The sequence below is a fragment of the Strongylocentrotus purpuratus genome, unplaced genomic scaffold, assembly GCF_000002235.5.
Source record: "Strongylocentrotus purpuratus isolate Spur 01 unplaced genomic scaffold, Spur_5.0 spur5_scaffold_5, whole genome shotgun sequence".
Classification (NCBI taxonomy): domain Eukaryota; kingdom Metazoa; phylum Echinodermata; class Echinoidea; order Camarodonta; family Strongylocentrotidae; genus Strongylocentrotus; species Strongylocentrotus purpuratus.
In genome coordinates, this window is record NW_022145611.1 from 36932220 (window position 1) to 36955074 (window position 22855).

The window sequence follows — 22855 nt, forward strand, 5'->3', positions numbered from 1 at the left end:
ATGTAGGTGTGATGATGGAGTGAAGGAGTATAATAGATGAAAGAGTGAATGTGTGAAAATAAAAAGAAGGAATGACAGAATAGTTTGTTCATTTATGTCATTCAATTGAAGTTAGAAGTATAAATAGATTGAATGAAAGTTAATGCAGTGGAGGAACAAAAGATAGATATGTGCAGAACGTATGGGCAAGAGATGATGATGATCAGAGGCAAGGAAGAAGGAATAAAGAGGAGAAAAACACACATTGATTTCCAGTTAATATGTATCTTAAGTAGAATCTTGTATTCTTACTATAGAACTCCTCTAACTAATGAAAATCCTGTATGTTTCTCCAACTTGATCACTTTGTATCTCAAATTTCTGTTGGATGTTAAATGAATATCTGCATGTATTAATTGTTACAACGAAATGAAATGCAACGGTTCCATCATGTAAAATAATTATCCCAATTTTATATCACAGTTATAAAATGATATATTGAAAAATGGAAATAAAAAATGCAATCAGTGGAATACTTGAGATCAGCCCATGCTGATAAAATTGTGCAACCTTAGTCTTTAAAAGCATGCTTCAATCTTTTATTTTAAGCAATTATGCCTTAACTTTGAGCCGTTTTGTAAGTAATATATCAGGCTGTGTATATAGCAAGCATAAATATATCATGTGCAAAAGCATAAATCATTCTGAATTCAACTTCCCATCACCATGTGCAGTTGCATTCAAGGGAAATGGAAACTCTTGTGTTTCTTTGGAAGAAAAATTGTGTATTTAAATTGCTTTTTTCTGCAATTGATTTGCGTTCAATTTCATCAAATTAAAGTATACATAAATTGTTGTATTGTGTTGGATTTTCAAATGGCCTTTGTATATTAATTTAAAGCAGAAAATGCAAAGAACTGGATGTAAAGACAGAATCGCAATAGGAACAAGATTCAAGAATTAAAAAACATATGTATCTATAGACTAAACAAACAAAACAAAATGTGGACATAAGATATTAAAAAAAAAGCACTGCAAAAGTACCACAAAGGACACTGCAATGCCATCTATATTAAACAAGATAAAGATTTGAAAATGAGACAAAGGTAGGCCAAAATTGCTAAACTGAATATTACAAACGAAGAAAGATAAGAGTACCAGCTACATTCCCCTTGTTTCTTTGGGTTGTTTATATTTTTCTATGATAAACATAGAAAATCAAAATCATCGTTTTTTAATCCACTTCAAAAGTTGTCTTATACCATCATCATCATCATCATCATTACTGTAACATACTGTTTGTATAATAATAGTTATCCAATTCATTAATGATATCATTTGCATCATGCTAACACTTCTCATATAAATGAATGGTTCTTATGCCGTTCAAAGCAGCAATAAATATTATCAATGACCATTGACAAATAATTTGCAAAGAACAATATTTATAAACTGAAAGTGAAAGTCATATGAATCACGAAATTGAAAATAATTCAGCTTTATTTCATTTGCAATTCTCATCCCTCCTCTCCTAATCATCAGTAGATGACTAGGAGTTCCTTCTAAATTCAGTCAAGTTTGTTTTTACGCACAGGAAGTGGTTTCCAGGGGCTACTAGGGGATAGACCCCGCTTTTAAGGTGAAGGGGGCCTTATTAGAGGGAGAGGGCTAGAGAGGGAGGGGGCAGAGAAGTATAGCTTGTCTGAAAGGAAGTTGTGTCATGGCTATATCCCTGGAACTTTAATCCTCGCCATCTCTCTCTACCTCTATCTCTTTTCCGCACTTCACTTTCTATTTGAACTTGGCTATATCTGACGTTTCCTTTGGATCCTAGCTCGCCCAACCGTATTCCCTTTGTTGTGATCATATCTTTGAGTTTGTAGAGCAATTCTTTGCCAACTTTTCATTTCAAATTCAAACATAATGCATACATTTTGTTTTATTTACATCAAATATATAAACCTCTTCCTTGGCACTACCTGACATTTTCCTCTTCTCACCTACTTCTTTGTCCTGGAACATTTTATAATTGTCCCATGTCAATACCATCTCACATAGTGGCCAACAATAACCCTTGAGATTTGCAACTACTGGTAATGACTTCTATTGCATTAGTGATGACATTAGTACACATATTGATGTGCTAACATTAATCTTGAACAGAATTATCTCAGTCTAACTGGAGCTGACTTTATGGAGGACAGTACATGAAGTCATATGACAAGAGCAGGAAATGGGTTCTTATTGTCAGATGGCGCTATGCCAGTCAAGACCTTGATACTCCCAGCTTTCATGATGTCCTAGAGATCACCTTCATGTTATCTCTTTCCCCAAGGTTTAAAGCCAGATCATGTTCTGAAATGATTTATGTGACTTCTGTTTCCTGAATGATGGATTGTCCCTGTGGCAATATTTTGAATGTTGTAAAGTCTCATAAAATCAAAATGGAAATACCTGCTGTTAAGAAAATTGAAATCATTACAAGTTCTTATTCAAATCTTTGAATTTTAGGTGAATTAGAGCAAAGTCTGAAATATGATTCTATGAAGTACCTGAAGAAAGTTAGCTCAAGTAACTGCAGAAAAAAAATCTACCAAAGATAATGTTAGGTAAATGGAAAAGTTTTTGTTATTCTTTCAACCAGACCAAAATTAACCTGACCAAAATTATCCAAAGCTTCATTCAGAGCTTTGGTAAGAGTAATGTATGACCAATCACCTTCATTCTCTTATAAAATATAATTAAATGTAAGTTCAAGGGAATTTTTTAATACGCTTAGTTAGGCTTCCTTCGCACCCTTAGAAAATGAAGTTAATCAGAGCCATATAGCCTATTAAGAACTAATCAGATACCATTAGTATTCTACATTCCACACTAGATATTAAATTAAGTATCAAGGTACTATCCCCCCCCCCCTCCCCAGGCCTGAGTAAGGTCAAAGAGAGTTCATTGCCATCCAGGGTTCTTGTCTGAGGAGCAAAACAACTCCTCAGTTGTTAGGGGGCGTGAGAATTTATTCATACTGACAGACATACTTTTCCTTTTACTTTGGACTCGAGTCCAATTTCACACTATGAGGTGACAGCTCAGACAGAAGAGCAGACATTGTCTCTGTTTTGTCTGAGGTGGAAATCTCCTGTTTGTGTGTTTCATTTTCTTTTACAATTTAGATTCTTTTTGGGGGGTGAGGGAGTTAGAAAAAAAAAAATTCTCAAACCCTTTAAAAATGTGTAAATCTTCCTCCATATATATCCTTTTATTTTCCTTCTTCCTCCCTTTCTGTTTTTCTCTCATGAGTCATACCGGCATACATTCTTAGCCTTATTTGCTTATTTTTGTTTGTTTCTTTACAGCATCATTAAAAAGAACATAAACCAAAATTGTTTTTCTGCTACTCAGCAGTGTATTCTCTTCCTTTTCTGCATTCCTGTATAATTGTATCCCACATCACTCTCATAAATTCTCACTCTTTTCGTATCATAATCATCATCATCATCACATCCCCATTATAATTTGGATATAAATTCAAACTTCCTGCCTCACCCCTGTTCACTTCCTTCACCCTCACTCAAAACATATCGCCTTCTCATCTCTTCTCTCCCTCCCTCTCTTCCTACCCCTTAGTTAGACTTGACAAATTTCCCTATTCCCTGGTCTGGGTTCGCAGACCAGTCAGAGGAGCAAGGGGGGCATAGAATCGTCTGCTACCATACACCATGACAGCTGATGTCATAACCATGGGATCGTTTAATTGGCTGATGCCCAGTGACATGCGCCATTACCGACTCCCGTCTCTAAAAATAAGCTGGATTAATTACACTCTGTTCTACGGTATCAAGTCCAAATGTCAAACAGTTAGCCCGTCTGAAGGCCAATTTGAAGGGGAGAGAAAAGATGCAAGGAATGTAGAATGGATCCAAGCAGGGGGCCAGGTTTATTGGCTAATGGGGGCAGCAGCAGCAGGGGCAGGGCAATGCTACCATTCAGGAATCAACTACACCTTTATGGCCACTACAATTTACTTGCAGATGACCATGAACATTTTTTCCCTTTTTGGATCAGGCCTATTTCTATTCATATGTAGAGGGGATATTAAGGTATTCTGGGATGAAATCATCTGTCATATTACTGACAGACAGTTGGATAACATATTTTTTCACTCTTCCTAAAACATGGATTGTAACTTTTGGAGGAATTCATAAGAACAACATCAAGAGGAAGAAAAAAGGCTATTGACTAATTATCTGAATGTGTTCTTGTGAACTCATCCATCCATCTAAAAGGTCGGAAAACTTATTTTCACTGCAATCTCCTCATGTCAAACGCGATGATGAATGAAATGATGTGACTCTATTCCAAACAAAGATGCTCACCTTTGACCTGCTTTTGCCCCCTCTGTAGTTTGCCCATGGGTTCCGAGTTGCGCCGTTTGTGTTTCTTGCGAGATTTGCGTTCTTTCCTGTCCCTCGACATGGTGGGTTCTTGAGGTGATGATGGCGATGCCTTGTTCTCTGCCTCAATATCATCTTTAGCATTCTTAGCTGCTCCTGTTTAATAACATTATTGTAAAAGGTGGGAAAGAGATATGTCTCATTAATAATATGAATGATAACACGTATGATTTAAAAGAAAAGTATGCTGGGGAGTAAACATAAGTCTTGGAAATAAAAGCATTTAAAAAAATGCTTATCAGCAATGTATTTTTCAATCTTTAAACTTAGACCCTTAGAAAATGAAGTCAATATTGAGCCCTTGAAATATGTGTGCAACAATTCCTTGATAATTTATAACTATCTAACGAGGACGAACTAAGTGCTTTTACCATAAAACACTCTAAATATAGGAGGCAGTAATACAGCTTTAGAAAAATGTACGAACAAAACTTAACGAGTAACTGAATAGCGAAGGAAGTAGAACAAATAGAATCAAGGGCAGGCCTTAATTTCAATTAGTGGTTTTGCACTATACATCTCAGTATATTTTTTTAATGAAGAGGGGGAGGGGGAGTGGGGGAGGAGGGAGGGGTAGGTTACTACATACTTCTGAATGAGGTTCACATTTAGACCAGGTATTTATGAACATGTAGAATTTAAAAACACACTAATCAGCAGGACAAACAGAGGAAGACCTGAAATAGATTTAGGTCTGTCAAGAATGACCCATATCCGCCATTCTATGATTAGGAAGCTGCCCATGTAGCGGGACAAAACCTGTCCTTTCCCCGTTCGTCTCCCCTCATTGGGTTGCATTAAGCAACCATTGATGACAAATGCAAACTTGGACTTGAGCCATGTCAATTTTAAGAAGCAATCTCTTGTACCCCTTGGGGAAATCATTCATTTAGAGAAAGGTAAAACAGAAGTTGGATAGACTGGTAACAAATTAAAGCCCTTCCACTTGTTAAGGAAGTCGGGAGAAGAAGCAGGTTAATGATTGGATGAGTGAAATGTCATTACAATTCAAGACAAATTGTCTTCCTTGAATAAATTCATCTTAATCCCAGATTAAAGTGATGTAGTCATCACAGAAATACACCTGTTTTATAGGAGTAAAACCATTTCCACATTATCAAATTTGATAGAAATTACAGCATTATGACAAAAGTAAAGTTCTTGACACATTGTCATGGTGAATTCTCGTTTCTAGCCTGTGTTTAGAATGACATTAATCAGCCCAAGATGTAAGAAATTCAAGGACAAATCTTTTGAGGCCTCACTGAATTAATTATCCTGTGATCCATTCTGACAAACTCCTATGTCGCACGACACTCCCTCAGAGTGAACATGAACGATTCTTCATCTTAAACACATTTTCTATCTGCTATTTTCTATTTCACTGACAGAACGTTGACATTTTTTAGAACTCAAATCAACCCCCTTCCACATCTGGAAGATAATCACAGATCACTTCCCAACAATCTTGAATAAGTTTACGATTAATACAGGATGTCTCCATCTGCAAGGCAATTATCATACTTTTAAGCCCAACTAAACAGAGCTGAGGAAGTAGGTTGTAGGAAACATTTTATTGGCTTGAAAGATGGTCTTTTGATAAGTTCATGAGTATTGCTATGATGCAAGACAGATCTTGGGGTTACGTGATAAGCTGATTTCTAGCTCTGTATTGTAAGTAATGTTGATGGAGAAGAAGAAGTTGATCACATTTATGTATGTCAATTCTGCAATATGAATATGTACATTAACAAAACTATTAACCTTTCAAATCTTTTCAACATAAAAACAAGAGGAATGTTATGTTAATTTCAGTGTCTTTAATAACTGGTTTATCTTAATTCTTAAACATTGAAAACTGTCAGAATCTACAGAAAGAACTGATTCTTTTTCCTGTGCTTATGGACAAATTTCCAACTATGCTTTGGTTGCAATATGGCTTGCTATTCTCAACTTTCATCTTCTTATTTTGAACATTTGTACTCAACTAAGTTCCTTATATGACGCTGAACATACTTCACCTGCCTTTAATAAATTGGAATGGCAGCTAAAGGATAAATCATGAAACTTTCATACAGATCATTATCTTATTCACTCTTTTAAATAAATATGGTTCAGTAATCCCTCACAGTTGCTTGGTGGAAGTCACATGACCTATCAATTCTCTAGCGTCTTAGCGGATTCAATGAGATCCAAATGCTTGAAGCTATAGAATGTTATATGTGGAGCCCAACCTTGCTTCCTATATCACCTTTCTTCCTCACTCTCTACATCCTTGAAACTTATAAGAAACATCTGACCCGTTCTTGCTGAAGCCGCGATAATGTGATTATGACTTTCAAAATAAATATATTTTTCATAAATGATGTATCCTTGTGAGCATGTTTCTTTCAGTCTATCACTTCATCCATGCAATTTTTCTTCTCTTTTCCCTACTCCTCAAACTCTCTCTTGCTCTATGGTTAATTGTTACATTTTATACCGTCCTGATGTCCTCCATCCTCAATCAATCTAACATTTAAATCCATTCATTTTGCTTGTGACTGATTTGTACACCCATGTCATTCTTCCTTGCTTTATATTGTATTCCTGATGTCTTCTCTCCCTCCCTCTTACCCTCTATCTCTTTACATTTGTTTTGATATCTCTCTCCCTCTCCCTCTATCTCTTTACACTTGTTTTGATATCTCTCTCCCTCTCCCTCTATCTCTTTACACTTGTTTTGATAACGCCCTCCCTCTCCCTCTTTACACTTGTTTTTATTTCTCCCTCCCTCTCCCTCTATCTCTTTACACTTGTTTTGATATCTCTCTCCCTCTCCCTCTATCTCTTTACACTTGTTTTGATATCTCTCTCCCTCTCCCTCTATCTCTTTACACTTGTTTTGATAACGCCCTCCCTCTTCCTCTATCTCTTTACACTTGTTTTGATAACGCCCTCCCTCTCCCTCTTTACACTTGTTTTTATTTCTCCCTCCCTCTCCCTCTATCTCTTCACATTTGTTTTGATATCTCTCTCCCTCTCCCTCTATCTCTTTACACTTGTTTTGATAACGCCCTCCCTCTCCCTCTTTACACTTGTTTTTATTTCTCCCTCCCTCTCCCTCTATCTCTTTACACTTGTTTTGATATCTCTCTCCCTCTCCCTCTATATCTTTACATTTGTTTTGATATCTCTCTCCCATAACCTTTTATCTCTTTACACTTGTTTTGATCTCCCTCCCTCCCTCTCTATCTCTTTACACTTGTTTTGATATCTCCCTCCCTCTCCCTCTATCTCTTAACACTTGTTTTGTTCTCTGACCCTCTCCCTCCATACCCTTTTGAGATCTGAAGGATGGTTAAGAGTGTCTAATTGAGCGGAAGTATGATTCACCGTGGGTAGGCGTTGATTCTGTGGTGCAGACCATGACATGCAAGTCGATCGTGGAAGCACCAGAAATCACCATTTCCTCTTCAACTTTGATTCTCGTCCGATGGAATCTTACTCTGGAAACAAGGGACCCCCAAACAGCCAAGCTCTCCTAAATCTAATGTCATTGATGATTTATCAACCTCAGTCACTGCAGATGTTTATCTACTAAGCTCTGCGGTGTGACGTCACTGAGGGCATCACAGAGCAATTTCATCTTATCTTTATGGTGTTATATTGTTCATCACAAGTACCTTGAGATTAAGATTTCAGAATCTTGTTCTTGTTAAGAACGACTAAGACAATTGCTCTGATTTCCTTCCTATAACCTTGATTCCGCTGGTTTGATGTAACATCACTAGCTGTGACCACCCAAGATGTAAATGCATCATTATCTTCATCATATCTTTCAAATCTGATTCACCAAATAACTTCATCATAAGCGGTGTCAACATTTGCATGTAATTATAAATATTGGAACTCTTCTTTATATCACAATTTTTACATGATGCCGCATTATAGGATGGAACTTCAGATACTAGATACGTATGAAAGGAAGATCAAAATATATACAACTTATTAAGTATTCTACGTTGAATTTATACCCATTTCAGTACCTGTAGTATGATTTCTACCTAATTATGTAAAGTAATTCTTACATTCATATGGTACTGTGACAACAGAGATGTCCTTTGTGGCCCCTCTTGTCCATTGACACTCATTAAAACCATATCTAGAGTAATATATCCCCTCCTCCCAAAAGTAATATTGATGGAATATGTGTCAGATGCATGGTGATTCTTCAGGTATCTCCTGTATATGTAACTGTCAAGGCACACATCATGGTTATCTAACATGATTAACAAGAGTTAAAGAATCCATAGAATGCTTACTTGTACCGAGGATGAGTTCTTTGACTTTGGTAGGAATGTTGCTCTGGTAGTTTTCAAGGATAAGTCTCTTTATTTCATGAGTCCATTGTTTCTTCTGCTCCTGAGATTTGGCCTGGGGGTGTCAGGAGAAGTACAAGTGACAATCATTAATATCATTTCATTAATTATTAAGGTAGCAAACACTGAAAAACAGAGAGACTATATGGACAAATATTTTTTTAAAGTAGCAGTAATGGCAGTATTGCTAATGCTGTGAGAGTAATAGTAGCAGTAGTAATACTGGTACAAGTCATAGTAAGAATAATAGGAGTGTGAGCAGGGGTAGGAGAAGAAGGAGCAGCAGAAAGTATCATACTGTCAATAAGGACAGCTTTACTCCTTGTGATACTTTCTGCTGCTTGTACAGGAAGTAGAAAGAAAAGTGGTTGTAGTAACATTTGAAGTAGTGCCAGTATGACAACAAACTATTAATATTCTTTCCTAGAATACATAATTGAAAACAGAAAGTATACTTACAAGAATGGTGTACTGTAGGTCTGAGTTATCAAAGGGAATCACATTGAAGCCAAGGGGTTCTTTGGGAACACTTTCTATTAGCATCAGGTTGGCACACTGTTATGAACACAAAAGGATATGAAACATGGACAATCAGGTTATCAACAAATGCATGGATAATCAAATCAAAACTACAATCGTGATAATTTCCCTTGTAGAATTGGCCCAAAGTGGATGACTGTTCTTTTTTAAGAATATGCAGTGCCTGGCACTATCAAAAAGAAAGAAAGAATTTTTTTTAAATTTTTTTTTATTTCCAGGAAATATGTCACAAAAATTGTTTAAAAAGGACAAAAATAGCATTTCTTTAGCTTTATAGAGATGTTTCCTTTGTTTTCATTGAAGTGTCAATTTTTCTCACATGAAACATCATGTAACACCATGAAACCTATTGAGAAAGGCAGATAACTCATCAACTAAGGATGATTTTTTACCATTCTTAGGATTATACTGCAATCTCATAATACCAACGAAGGACTATAACGGCCTTCGGCAAAAATATCTCCTGTCGACAATTGCAAATTTATAAGTTGCAAGTCCTATTTGATTTGACTGTCAATTATGTACTTATTAATGCCTGAGGATCTCTAGTCACAAGACCTCTGGAATACTTCCCTCGTCATATTGACTTTAGTAAACATTACCCAAAGTCAAACAAATATCCTCCAGAGCAAACATGCTTCATGTCTGGAATGTTTCTCAAGATATCGCTGGAATGTTGTTCTCAGGGAAAGCAGAGTCAAAGTAAAGGTCTGTTTTCATCAGCCAGAGTTTGCCAAATAACCTGCTATTTTCAGACTCAAGATATTATCCCGAAGCTCCAAATTCCATCTTCACCAGACCGATAAGCTCATCACAAACTAGCTCGGACGGGCGCCAATATCCCGGTAATTGCAACTACGGGCTGATGAAGACACAAATTTATTGGTTAATTTGTGATCGGGATAGTTAAAATAGCGGGTTATTTGGCAAACTCGAGCTGATGTGGACAGGCCTAAAGATGTAGAGTCAACTGGAAACCACAGGAGGACCAAAAAATTCAACATGTTTAATCCACTATCAAGGAATATACAGTCACGTTTTACTACTTTTGTGTTACCTACGTATACTGTAATATCTAAAAGGTGCAAAAGTTATTGTTTAAGTAATAAATAAAAGTAGTACTAATATAATTGAATGAATAAAGAGTGTTCATAACCCTCTATCCTTCAGATTCCAGCTATAACTGGGTATCAAACAATTTCACAGCTACTAAGGTATGCACATCCCTAATCAGTTATATCGAGACGAGAGACCCAAGGGTTACAGTGATTCAGTTCGTTTTTTACCTCCCAGGCACAGGTGCACAAAATACCTAATAATAGTAATGTGTGAAAAACTGAATCATTGGTCAACGTTATGACATCCAGAGCTAGTCTAACTGAAAACTAGTGGATTGTAAACAAATAGAGAATGTTTGGTGATATGACAAGGTAATATCAAGTAAAAATAACACCTCCTCCAGTTGATAACAAATTCCTCGAGAATGGAATGTAAAGCTTTGTGAATTGAGCATTCTGATTTGCATTGAATAGTTCTGCGGACATGAATGTTTACTCTACAGTCAACAAGCCCCCACCTCATATTGAAGTGAGATCTACTTAGCAAACTAACCTTCGACTGACTGCAAATAAAATTGCGAGTGAATGGGGTGGAGGTGTGATATCAGTATAATATCAATGCTTTCCAAATCTCTACAGATTTTTTCTTTATTTCATTATTTGTAAGTACTTGAACTAATTCTCTTTTTCTTCTTTCAAAACAAAAGGCCAACTTTCACAGAAGTTCCAATTTTGTCACCACTATTCATCTGCTTTATCGAAGACGATTTAATATGTTGAAGGCATGATCTGCCCTAAATAATGAATAACTGCTTAAATCGGTTGCACAACCAGTCCATGAATTTCAAGAAAGAAACTATATTTGCAGGTAAAATGCAGGTAAAATGCAGGGAAATGGTCACATCCTGAAGACAGGTTAGTATGTTGTCTAGTCTGTCGAGTATGTAGACTGATAGTACTATAGGCCTAATCAGTTGAAAGTTGAGTGATATCCTTTCTTGGGTGTGGTTCTGTTGTTCTTCTGTCAGTAATAATATTCTAATTTGAGATGGTCTCTTTCCTAATGTCCTTTAAATAACAAATTAACCTGTTCGTCTGCTCTAGGCCTAATCTTGCTTTCACATATACACAAATAATACAAAATTAGACAGGAAATTGCAACTTTGTTTGGATACTTAATATGTAGTCACTGAAAAATATATAATATCCATCTTTAAGGGTCTGTTATGTGGCCTCTTTTCAAATTTTCAGCCAAATTTGTTCCAAGACAGGGAAGCTTACTGTAATGATTTAGATTGTCATTACATTAACACCAAATCACCCTTTATTACATCATCTTATACCATAGTCACACAAATGAGACAGATACCATACCAACAAAATTAAATTTTAATCCAAAATGCCAAGAACCGGTCAGTTTGGGACTTGGGTTCAAGTTGGCTGTGTCTGGGGTATTTCATGGTACCAAGTTACCCTGCCTCAAGGCATGAGCAACCGGATATGTATTTAAATGGTAGAATCTGAATTCTAGATCAATGACGTAAAAGAGATGTTTCTTACTGTGATTTGAGTCTTAATACTGATGAGATTTGTGTTCTCATGTTTCTTGCCGATGAGAAGCGCTCTCTCGAACAGGTAGATGAACCGGTCACCTCGTGCTCCATGCATCCGCAATACACCCTGTACACATGGGGAGAAAGTATGTGAAAGTTCATGCACATTACAATGTGTTTGACAATCAGAACCTTCAATCATTTGCAACATATGATTATGTGAATATATGAATTATTATTAGTCAATATATAATTGCAATCCCTTCAACATGCATTCATGTCTGGAATGAGATATATTGGAAAAAGAAGTTCATTTCCTAACATATAAAATGACATTAGAAAAGGTTTTAATACATGTGATGCTCTTATTCTGAGGCGAGGAATACATGTATTTGAATACAAGTATGTTGGAAGGATATTAATATAAAACAGTTAAATGTAATTTCATAAGGCTAATCCGAATACTTTCAATGACCCTTTGCCAAGCTGGACTGTGGCACTAGCCCATTGTGATATTATTTGTACATTCTCTCTATTCATTAAGTGTAAATGAAATAAATAATATCATTGGCTGATGCATTCATATTTCTATTCAACATTTAAATTGTTTGCATTGTATTCTGACCTAAATCGGCTTAAAGTGCGAGGTGAACAAATTTAGGAAAGTGTGTCTTGGCTCATTTCCTCTATTGATGGCATACTAGTTTATCATATATTCACTTGTTCTATTTGTAGTTGTCTCATTTCTGTCTAGCTTGCTCCACAAAGTGATCAATTTAATCACTTTTACCACATGACATAATTAGGGTTAGACATGGTAAACCCCATTAGTGTAATTGCACTTTGAATTCAACCATGTATCGCTGATTGCACAGGTGACAACATTATAGCAGAGATATTTGTTTTCTTTCACTTTTCATTGTGTCTATTTCCTATCATTTCTATACATGCATTCTTCTTCCTACATCAGGGATGCCAGTTAGAATTGATCACAGGGCCTGAAAATCACCTAGAATGAGGTATTTTGAACACAAAAAAGCCTCAACTATGGTCTAAAAATAACTCGCCAGGGCCTGAATTCAGGTTATTGTCTGAAGACTGGCATCCCTGCTACATACAATTATCTCCATTGTATATCCTTTTACAAATATGATTACTTTTCAACAAATTATTAGTTCTAAAAAAAAGTTTTATCATCTTAGCCACAAATCATCCAAAGATTACATTCATGAGACTATGAAGATGCAATTTTAAAATCTCTTCCCTAATTAAATGGGGAATTCACAATACGGTAGACTGGATTATACACTGCCCATGAATGACAATATTCTTATTTCTTTAATTGTCTACACAGATAAAGGTCGGTCCCCAGACGTAAATAATCATATCTGATTGATACACGTCTGTAAAAACCAAATACACACAATATAAATCAATTAGCAGACCTGTATCCTCGTGACAGAATCTAATCATGAGGTAAGAATTACTATACAAACATGCATGGAGTTGAAGTACAACACTCTGACATTGACCAGAGTCCATCATGGCAGAAATCCAAGATCTAGATCCAGAAATAGTTTTTACAGGGAGACCTCTTGCTAATAATGTCGCCACAGGAAGCTTCTAATATTCTTTATAGTTCACAGATTTCCTAACTTTCTCTTTTTTTTTACCAATGTGGCCTACCCCCTTGTTCCCCTGCATCCTCTCGTCTTAAGAAATTACATTTTGAGCAAGGTTTCTCCAAGGACAAGACTTGACTAGTTTTTTTACATCATATCTTGCTCCCTCTTCCTCTTCCCTAAAAATCCTGGTTTTATCAAATTATTATTCTAGTCCAGTCAATTCTTCAGAGGTTTTAAACAAACTTGTAATCTATTCTCAGTATATCTTATACAGAAACTGATTATCAAATTATTTATCTAGTCCATCCAATTTTCTGCAGCAGGTTGAAGATTTGAGAAATCTATTTTACTGAGGGACTAGATTGATTAATTTTGGTATGTGCTATGAATTTGGGTAGAGTAATGCTGACACTTGGTCAGTGATGTTCATTTGCATTCTCCACCAAATTATTGTTTCCCTATCTAGTTTGATAGTTTATCATTTAAGGAATTAAACATTGATTGAACCTACCTCCAATACAAGGTCTCCATAGGTATTCAGATCATCCTGCAATGAGAAAAAGAAGGGGAAACATTTGATATTTTGTGACTTTGATAAGAGCATAAATATATGATTAGAATTAAATGTCAGTGAATATTTCTAAACAGCATTAATACAAAATGTATCTTTTATTTTGTGCAGAACAAATTTAAAACGTACCAGTTCATGGAAAACATAATAATGAAAGAGAAGATGTAAAATATATTGTCTGTTTGGAGCCACAAAGGTGTTCAGGGTGTATGAGTCAATCCTTTATGCTCCAAACACATCTTGGCTAAAATATAAGTCAAGCTTTGACATGGATTGGAAGACAACATATGACAAGGGAGGACTAAGGGAAAAGATAGTATCTCTCCCAGTAGACATGGTCATCCTGGGCTGGGCATGGTCAAGTACTAGATGGTCAACATCTAGGATGAGCAGATTTGACAGATCCATGTCATTGATGCGGGGACTGTGCAGATCACTTCACACCCATAATATTTTAGGCATACTTCTCAAGAAAAACAATCTGAAATAGTTGGTGACCTTGGCGCTTCCCTCAGAGGCACATCAAATACAAATAGACTGAATAATTAACAGATACAGGTTAACTTCAAATACTTGGGATAATGATAGAAGGACTGGACATCATCTATCTCACAACTTACAATGTTGTTGATCTAGATATGCCTTTTCTTACAGGTAATAACATTTGTCCTGCATCTTACATACAGTATTGCCCTATTTGCTCTTTCTCTAATTTCTACAATAAAAAAAAATATACGAATAATGTCCATCCATTTCTCAAACTATATCGCATCTTTTTTTTCCTTGTATTGTCTTATTTCCAACCTTCTTCCATCATCTTATGTTAATGTTGTTATCAAAATATTCACACTCCCCTTTTTATGATTTAATTTTCAACATCTTGCTTTGGTTTGTGCCTAATACTTTTTTTTCTTTCTTTCTTTATCCTTCTGTTTTCTTCTTGGAGGGCAATCTATCTGAACAGTCTCCGCCCATCTCATCCTTGATGTGTCAATCTAAGACCAAACGAGCATTAGCTGTGACATTGAATACCCTCATAAAACTATAACAAGACATTAATATCACATGGAATTGAACTTCGCCCACATAACATACTCCACATGGGATGTGGGGATGGAACAACTGTCAAACGAATGCATAAACTATCCTTAACAAGATCATTCTGATGTGATGGTTCTAAAAACAATCATTAACTGTCACTGAGATATTATCTGCGATGGTAAATTCCCCCTCACTGTCTAATATCCTATTTCAGAAGTTTAAATATCCCAATAATACTGAGCCCTCATGCCCACTCTTAGAGAAAAGTTATACAAAATACTTGGTGCGGACAATAAAAATTTTACACAAAATGAATCACAAATATCACTCTGGTCAAATCTTGTTTATATCAACTAGGATAGAACAGGAATATGGTAGTCTAATATGCTAATAAAAATGATACACAAAGTTCTATTTTTGATATAATGAAATCATTTCCTTCAGTCAAATAGCACAATAGTTATTTTTTTAGAATCCAGCTGATTTCTATAAAAGTCAACTACAATATGATTTCATTGAGTCTAGTCATAACAAAAAGGTCCCTGAAATATTTTTCTGAATGTCAAACCTCCTTATCAAACTTAGGAAGTAGGATACAGTCCTGTCAAACAATATTAGGTTAGTCTATAAATCTTAGCTTTCATCTACATGTCTGTGAATCAGAATAAAATCATATTTGTAGAAGATTAGATTATTTGGCAGAAGCGACCAAATTATTGGGTGTCTCCAATCTCCCTACCAGACACATTAAGTATAGCGAGCTAATTGTATTATCTTTTCATTAATCCATCCTGTCTATTACATGATACGTTCTTGGTTCTATGTTTGGAATACAACCCCCTTTTTAACATTTCCATCCTACATCATTTATCTACAGATCTCCAAATCTATTTACCTACCAAGGCAGTAATGCAATAACTCATCTATAATCACCATACCAAAATATTGTAACTTGTAGGAGTAACACTATCATCTACATGAAAGATTTTGTTGAATTAAGAAGCAAACTACCACCTTTCTTCATTTATGAGCATGAATATCCATTCAAAATGCTATTTCTAACTCTGTATTCCTGCTGATTCTTTAGTGGTTAAAATGTCAATATTCTATTTCCTTTTTGATATTAACCACAGATTTGTTAATGTTTGTATTGCTCAACATCCAAATCCCCTTTCTCTCTTTCTCTGACAGAAAATATATTATTTACCACCTCTGCCTTTGGTATGGTAGTGAGCATGTTTTGATTGCCTGAGTTAAAATGACGCTGATGGGGGTAGGCGATAAGGGGTCTGTGCCCACTGGGGAGGAGGTGAGTCAGAGGAGGGGGTAGGAAGTAAGAACAGAAACCAAACCTTGTACAAGAGAGTAAGGGGCTGGTAAGGGAGGCCCCCTCCTCATGTATATTGGATGTGACAGCAGAGGAGAGGGCTTCCTGCCCAGTTTGAAGGAATCAAATCTTTTACCAATATGGCTGAAGATTGACCCGTGTAGAAACTATTTGTTTTTATAGAGCATGTACTGAAATACATCATGGATTTTCATATTTTCTAATTTCCATGCCCTATTTTGAATGGAATAAGGATTGGAGAAAAAAATAGTATTCATAAACAAAATAAAGGAAAAAGAAGGCCACTAAATACTAAACAATTCATCAAAAAGTCACTCCATTTGCACAGGGATCAAATGTCTTGTATTATTTCACTTTTAAAAGACACTAGCTGATTACTTTCTAATTCAAAAGAAATTCAAAGATACAAAATTATCATGTGACATAAATTAAGATAATGCATTTAAGATAACCACTAGTTAAATTTAAATCATCAGGAACATTATTCACATTTTCCCCAAATGTCACTTAAAAATATAAAATAAAGGAGTAGCCTGAATTACAAAATATTAACAAACCAGGAGAGTAAAGTTCTGTTAACATAGTAAAATTATTTAATTCCCGTACATCAAGCTCCATGGTTGAGGTTAATGGTTAAAAACAGAGATGTAGAAAGCTGTTATAAATTTACTCTGGCTACCGTCTCCAGCTGTGTGTTATTTTAAGATGGTCTCTGTAACCTACTTGGACTTTTCCTGTTCCTGTAGTATCAAACCAACCTACTAGCTGGACACATGTCATTGCTCATTGCCTTCATATCCCTATCAATACTGAAGTCTCATTTCCTAGTTAATATGAGAAGACCAGATGAAAAGCACTTCTTTATTCGTTTGTTTAGAGTTAGCCCTATTCCCAAAATTAAAACTGTAACACTTGGAAATCATGTCATCTACCGTATGACATGATGGCAGGCATCCAAACTAGGCCTATATATTTTGTTACTGAATACTACACAATATATGCATTATTTCAAATATAATTGAAATGACACAGATAATTTGTCAAATATTTTCATTTTAGTTTCTATTCTTGATATATTCATAACCATTGGACTTTAGCTTCATCACTTGGACCATTTGGACATGCCAATTATCCATTACAAACTGGAAAGAGATAAATCCTATCAGTATTTTTTTCAGTCTATCCTAACATTGTCCAGGGGGTGTTTCACAAAGATCCTAAGTCAAACTTATCTCTATGTTGGACTTAATTATTATGGAGAGCCATTTGTAGCCTTAAAATAAAATATATTAAAAGCAAAAATTCAAATATTTTAGACTTTTCATTAATTCTACAACTAGAACATGAAATCTCCTTTATAATAGAACATATGAATGTTTTGAATCAACATTGTATGCCTTTTAAAATAAATTTTACTAATATGTTCAAACAGCTTTCCATAAATATTAAGTCCAACTTAAAGATAAGTTCATCTCAGGATCTTTGTGAAACATCCCCCAGCAGCTTTACCGAATCATCTCAAGATCACAACTACCTCATTCTTTTGAAGGTTTAGTCATGATTTCAAAATAACCTCGATCCCTTGACATCACCTACCAAACAGTACCTTATGTTCTTTTTCTCAGCCATTTGCTGATGAGTAACACAGGTACGTGACAACGAATGAGACAATGCTTTTCACATCACAGACAGACAAATAAACTTAAAAAGTGCTTATGACATGAGCTCTGTCCTTATAAGGGGCATCTTGGATGAAACTGAGTCAGGAAAAATAAAAAGAACTTAAAGAGAAGGTTGAGTTCTGGGAAGAGGTGAAAAATTATTTGTGAGCGTTATCATTCCTATTATGCAAGTGTGGAAGAACATCAGATAAGACATGTTCCCTGAAAAGCATGGCTCTTCAAATGCCTTCATATTCTAAATAATCATGTAACATCGTAAAACTCGGGGGTAGGATTTTTACGCCACGTGTTCGTGTAGTCCCATATACATCTTTCTGTGTACAGTGTTTGTAACTTTACCAAGACTTGGCCAAATTTCTTATCATTTTGATGATTCCAGAACCTTGCAATACACACAAATTCTTATATGCTAGATGATCAATCTTTTCTGATAGATTCCACACCGTTTCTTTCACAATGCAATTGCATGACCAGAACTCAACTTCATCTTTAACTATGTTGGCTGCAGCTTGTTATCACATAAATGAGTATCATGGATGGGAGGGTGTTTAAAAAAGAACTTATAGTGCACTATTGACATAAATTCATGAAAGCACTATATTTACATTAATGACCTTAAGTATATCAGTCACAGCAATATCCTAGAATTTGATGTTTGGGAAACCCATCTTCAAGGAGAAAATTCTTTTAGCACATTATAGGATGTCTCAAATTAGCAAACCACAATACAGAAATCCTAATTTCCATCACACGCACACTCATGTTGCTGCTGTTATACAGTTACCATGGTTACTTCTTTGTTTACATAAGATCCAATATCATCTCTTCCTTGAACAGTAGCAATTAGATGCTTGGATGCTGCTACTCTGGTGGGCTGAATGATGTTTCAGTGATTGATTAATGTATCTTTAGTCTTGATTTGTCTGCTAGAGGAACATTAACATTTTCAGCGCATCAAAACAAGTCAACACTTCACTTTCAAATTTGAGTGGTATGTAATCCTTCAAGGTTCAATGTATGTTAATGAATGATTATTTCACCATAAAATCATGTATTTTAACATAGAGAAATATTAACAAAGTATTTAGATGTATTCACAACCTGCTTGTATTTCGCCCATTAAAGAACAAAATCTGTCCTTAAGTTTGAAATTAAAATAATAGTCTATTCCCAATTTCGCAACGAATCGCACGGATGATGGATGATATTGATTTACAAATACAATATTACTGCATGATATTTGTTCAATCCCTCCCATATATCTTCCATTTTTAGACTTAAGAATGAAAAGCCATATCTCTTTACAATACAATTTTGTAAATACGACAAAATCACTTTGGTCTTTTTTAAGCTTAAATGCAAAAGCCCACACCAGGGAGGTGGAAACTGTCTGCCCACTCCATCTAGGAGATAGAAGAGAGCCAGCCTTGAGAGAGTGTCTTTAGTGATCTAATTCAGTGATCAAACTCTTCCTATCCTGTCTGAACCGAGCCTGAGGATATCTTCCGGCTTGAGCTATTGGATTAGCTATATTTCTATTAGGTCTTAGCAGGACCCAATGATAGGTTACTAAATTAATTCTCCTAGCTGTCTCCTAGCATCCCTAGGAAGATAGAAGACTTCTGGGTAGTCCTGATGCCTGATGTGATACAAACTGATTACATTATGCGAGTTCCTGGAGCTTTGCAGTTTACCAGGAGGACCTGTTAAGGGTATGCTGAAAGACCAGGATTAGTGGTATATCACACTCTCTAAAAATACAGTGACAGAATGCAACAGTCCATCTTTCTTTTTTTTCTGCAAGTTTTATTGCCAAGAATACACAAGCTATTTATACTTATTGACAGAGCAAGTCTCAGCAAGATAAGTAAAGAACAGAGATGATATGTAGCCATTTTTTCATGATTTAGTTCCCATGTCATGAATTCATACAATAAGCAATGTGAACCAAACAGAAGGAGCTCTATAAAATCTTATCTCTATTCCTGTCTGTCTGGACTGAACAAAAAAGAAACAAACTTCTCTATAATACCACTCACATCGAGAGCATACTTTACTTACAACCCCCACCCCAATTTAAATCCTCACTCCTTTTCCTCTTCTACCCCCCCCCCCCCCTCTTCTACCCTTCTCCCCTTTTTTGATTTCTTCTCCTTTCTGAACTATAGGTACTAGGAAAAAAGGACCCAATACGTCTAGACTGACTAACCTGATGATAGAATTTACTTCTCCTATTCTTTTCCCCTCTCCTCCCCTTAAAGCTCGCTCAAAGTATTGAAAATACTAAACCATTCATCATTAAAACATACCACTTCCCTGAATATATGAAAAGTATGTCTCCCTTCAAAACACATCATTTTTGCTTTGTTTTTAAATTTTGTTGAGGGTTTTTGTTTATTTATTATTACCTCTATCAGAAGAAGATTAATTAGCCAATCCACGAGGGAGACAACTGATAATAGGGGGAACATGTTATACAGTTGTTTGATGTGTACATGATATTATGGTAGCTCTCTGTTACAGCAAGGTTCTTCTTAACATGTCCATATAAAAAATAGGTGTTCTCAAAAGGCAATGAACTTTCCTGAGCTTACAGTCAAATTTGGTGAATCCAAGATTCATGCTATTACCGTGGAAAAAATAAGCAGCAAAGAGAATATCAAAAGATGAATAGTTGCTGAAGGGGGAAAGAACTTTTCATGACTGACTTTTCTCTAGCTTATGCAAATAAAAAGTTTCTACGGCATAAGTAATAAGGTTATTAGGTTACCCTGAAGGGGAAATAAATATCAATATCGGGCTAATTATAGCTCTCTAACATATTTACCTTGGACATTCAATACTATTTCTCTCTCTTCACTAACAATTTCTTCGGGGCTCGCTTTTTACTCTTCTGATGCACACTCTCTCTCTTTCTCTTCCCTTGCTCTTTTTTACCTTCCTAAATATACCTACCTACCTATATCTCTATTTCTCTCTTTTCCTTCCCTCATACCCGACTGAAATCCATACCATACTAAAACGGTTTTATTTGTAACATAAAATATTTCTGATTTCTGGAACAGGAAAGACCCACGATTTGCATGACATATTTCCTTACAGCCCTGGCCTAGAACATTACTTTTCATGAAAGCCTTCCCTTTCCCCATTTCTTATATCTCAATGACACATATTATGGTCATGTCAAAATGACTTCTCTGTTATTTTCTTCAATATCTCTAATCTCACAGGAAAGCTGAAATATCTCATTTCATACAATCCGTACTCAAGACTAAATCTCTTTATTGAAAACCATGTGACACATTGTTTCATTGTAGCCCTAACTATAATTACCATTCTTGGTAAAACAGTTAGTTTCCCTTCATTCTCCTTCAGACCATTGATTGATTGATTGATTTTATTCCATTTCATACATCAATTGTTTGCACAATAATAACATAGTTGACAAAGTAAGCTCAAAATTATGAAATGAAATGAAATAGGTTCCCAAGATCTTAGAAATGTTTATATTATCTTATTATACTATCAATTTCAGACTGTATTTGTTTTTGTAACAGTAGCAACCTTCGTTTTATTGATATATCCACCCTTTCATCTCGCTCTTAAAAAAAGTAAACAGCTTTAATAATAAAGTATTCAAATTTGTATCTGAAACGATCTTCACTTCTTCTCTACATCATATGTTACTATTGCCATGTAGCACACTATTGAGTAAACTCCTTCTAGGATGTATTTCATCTGTCAGTACACCTAATTATAAAGAGATAACTCTTTCATCTTTGAAGTATAGGTATGACTACCAAAGGTCAAGATAACACACTTTAAGGACCTTGTTTGCCGAGGGAAATTGGTCTCATCTCACTTCAGTTCCTACACTCATTAGAAGCTGTTCCTTAGAACATCATCTTCAAATTCTTATCCAAGCAAAGAAATGAAGTAATCAGACTAGGCCTTTGAAGTGATGGCATGTTGTTAAAGATTTCATCTTCGTGATGCTACAAGGTAACAGTATTCTTTCTTAACCAATCTGCTTTGCATACAAGAGAAGATATATATCAACATTTTGTTTGATAATAAAATACTACTGGCTCAAAGTTGGATTTTGACAAAGCCAAGGGAAGAGGGGAAGAAGTCGAATAGGCAAACAAAAATGCAGACTCCAAACAAAAGTTAGAGCATTCCTGTATCATTGACTGTGTAAAGACTTTCAGATACAAATGAAGAATTTGAATCAACAGAGAACTTGCCCGATACAATGTGTCACTTAATTTCATTGCAAGTTGGCAACGGTATTTAACTTTTGAGATGACTGGATGGGTTAATATAATCATTGGGGTAAGAGACAACAGCTGTGCTTATTTGCAGAAGAGCAATGTCTGAGATACATGTATATAAAGACCAATGAGAGGGGAGGGAGGGGAAAGGAGAGTGAAAGAGAAAGAGAGAGAGTCTGGAAGAGAGAAGATAGAAAGATGGTAACATAGTTACTAGGAGAAAGAGAGATGGAGAGAGAAGGAGAAGAGATTCAGTGATAGACAGACAGAGACAGATATGAGTGAGAGGAGAAAGAGAGAAAGTGCGAGAGAGAGGGGGGGGGGGACCAACAATTAAAGGAGATGGAAAAATATGTAAGAGAGGGGAGAAAA

The 22855-nt window shown here is 35.6% G+C and overlaps 1 protein-coding gene across 5 annotated transcripts in view; it reads right to left on the reverse strand.

The window, feature by feature from the left end:
- LOC100891485 overlaps positions 1-22855 on the reverse strand; it is an 85267-nt gene that overhangs the window by 13034 nt on the left and 49378 nt on the right. For all 5 annotated transcript variants that reach the window (XR_004066694.1, XM_030999606.1, XM_030999605.1 and 2 more), the window contains exons 7-11: positions 14079-14114; positions 11950-12069; positions 9251-9346; positions 8735-8846; positions 4353-4526 (exon numbers count right to left, since the gene is read on the reverse strand). Coding sequence is in view for 4 of the 5 variants with exons in the window: in XM_030999606.1 (XP_030855466.1) it covers positions 4353-4526; positions 8735-8846; positions 9251-9346; positions 11950-12069; positions 14079-14114 (538 nt within the window). In the remaining variant the exon portion in view is untranslated. The remainder of the gene's footprint in view (positions 1-4352; positions 4527-8734; positions 8847-9250; positions 9347-11949; positions 12070-14078; positions 14115-22855) is intronic.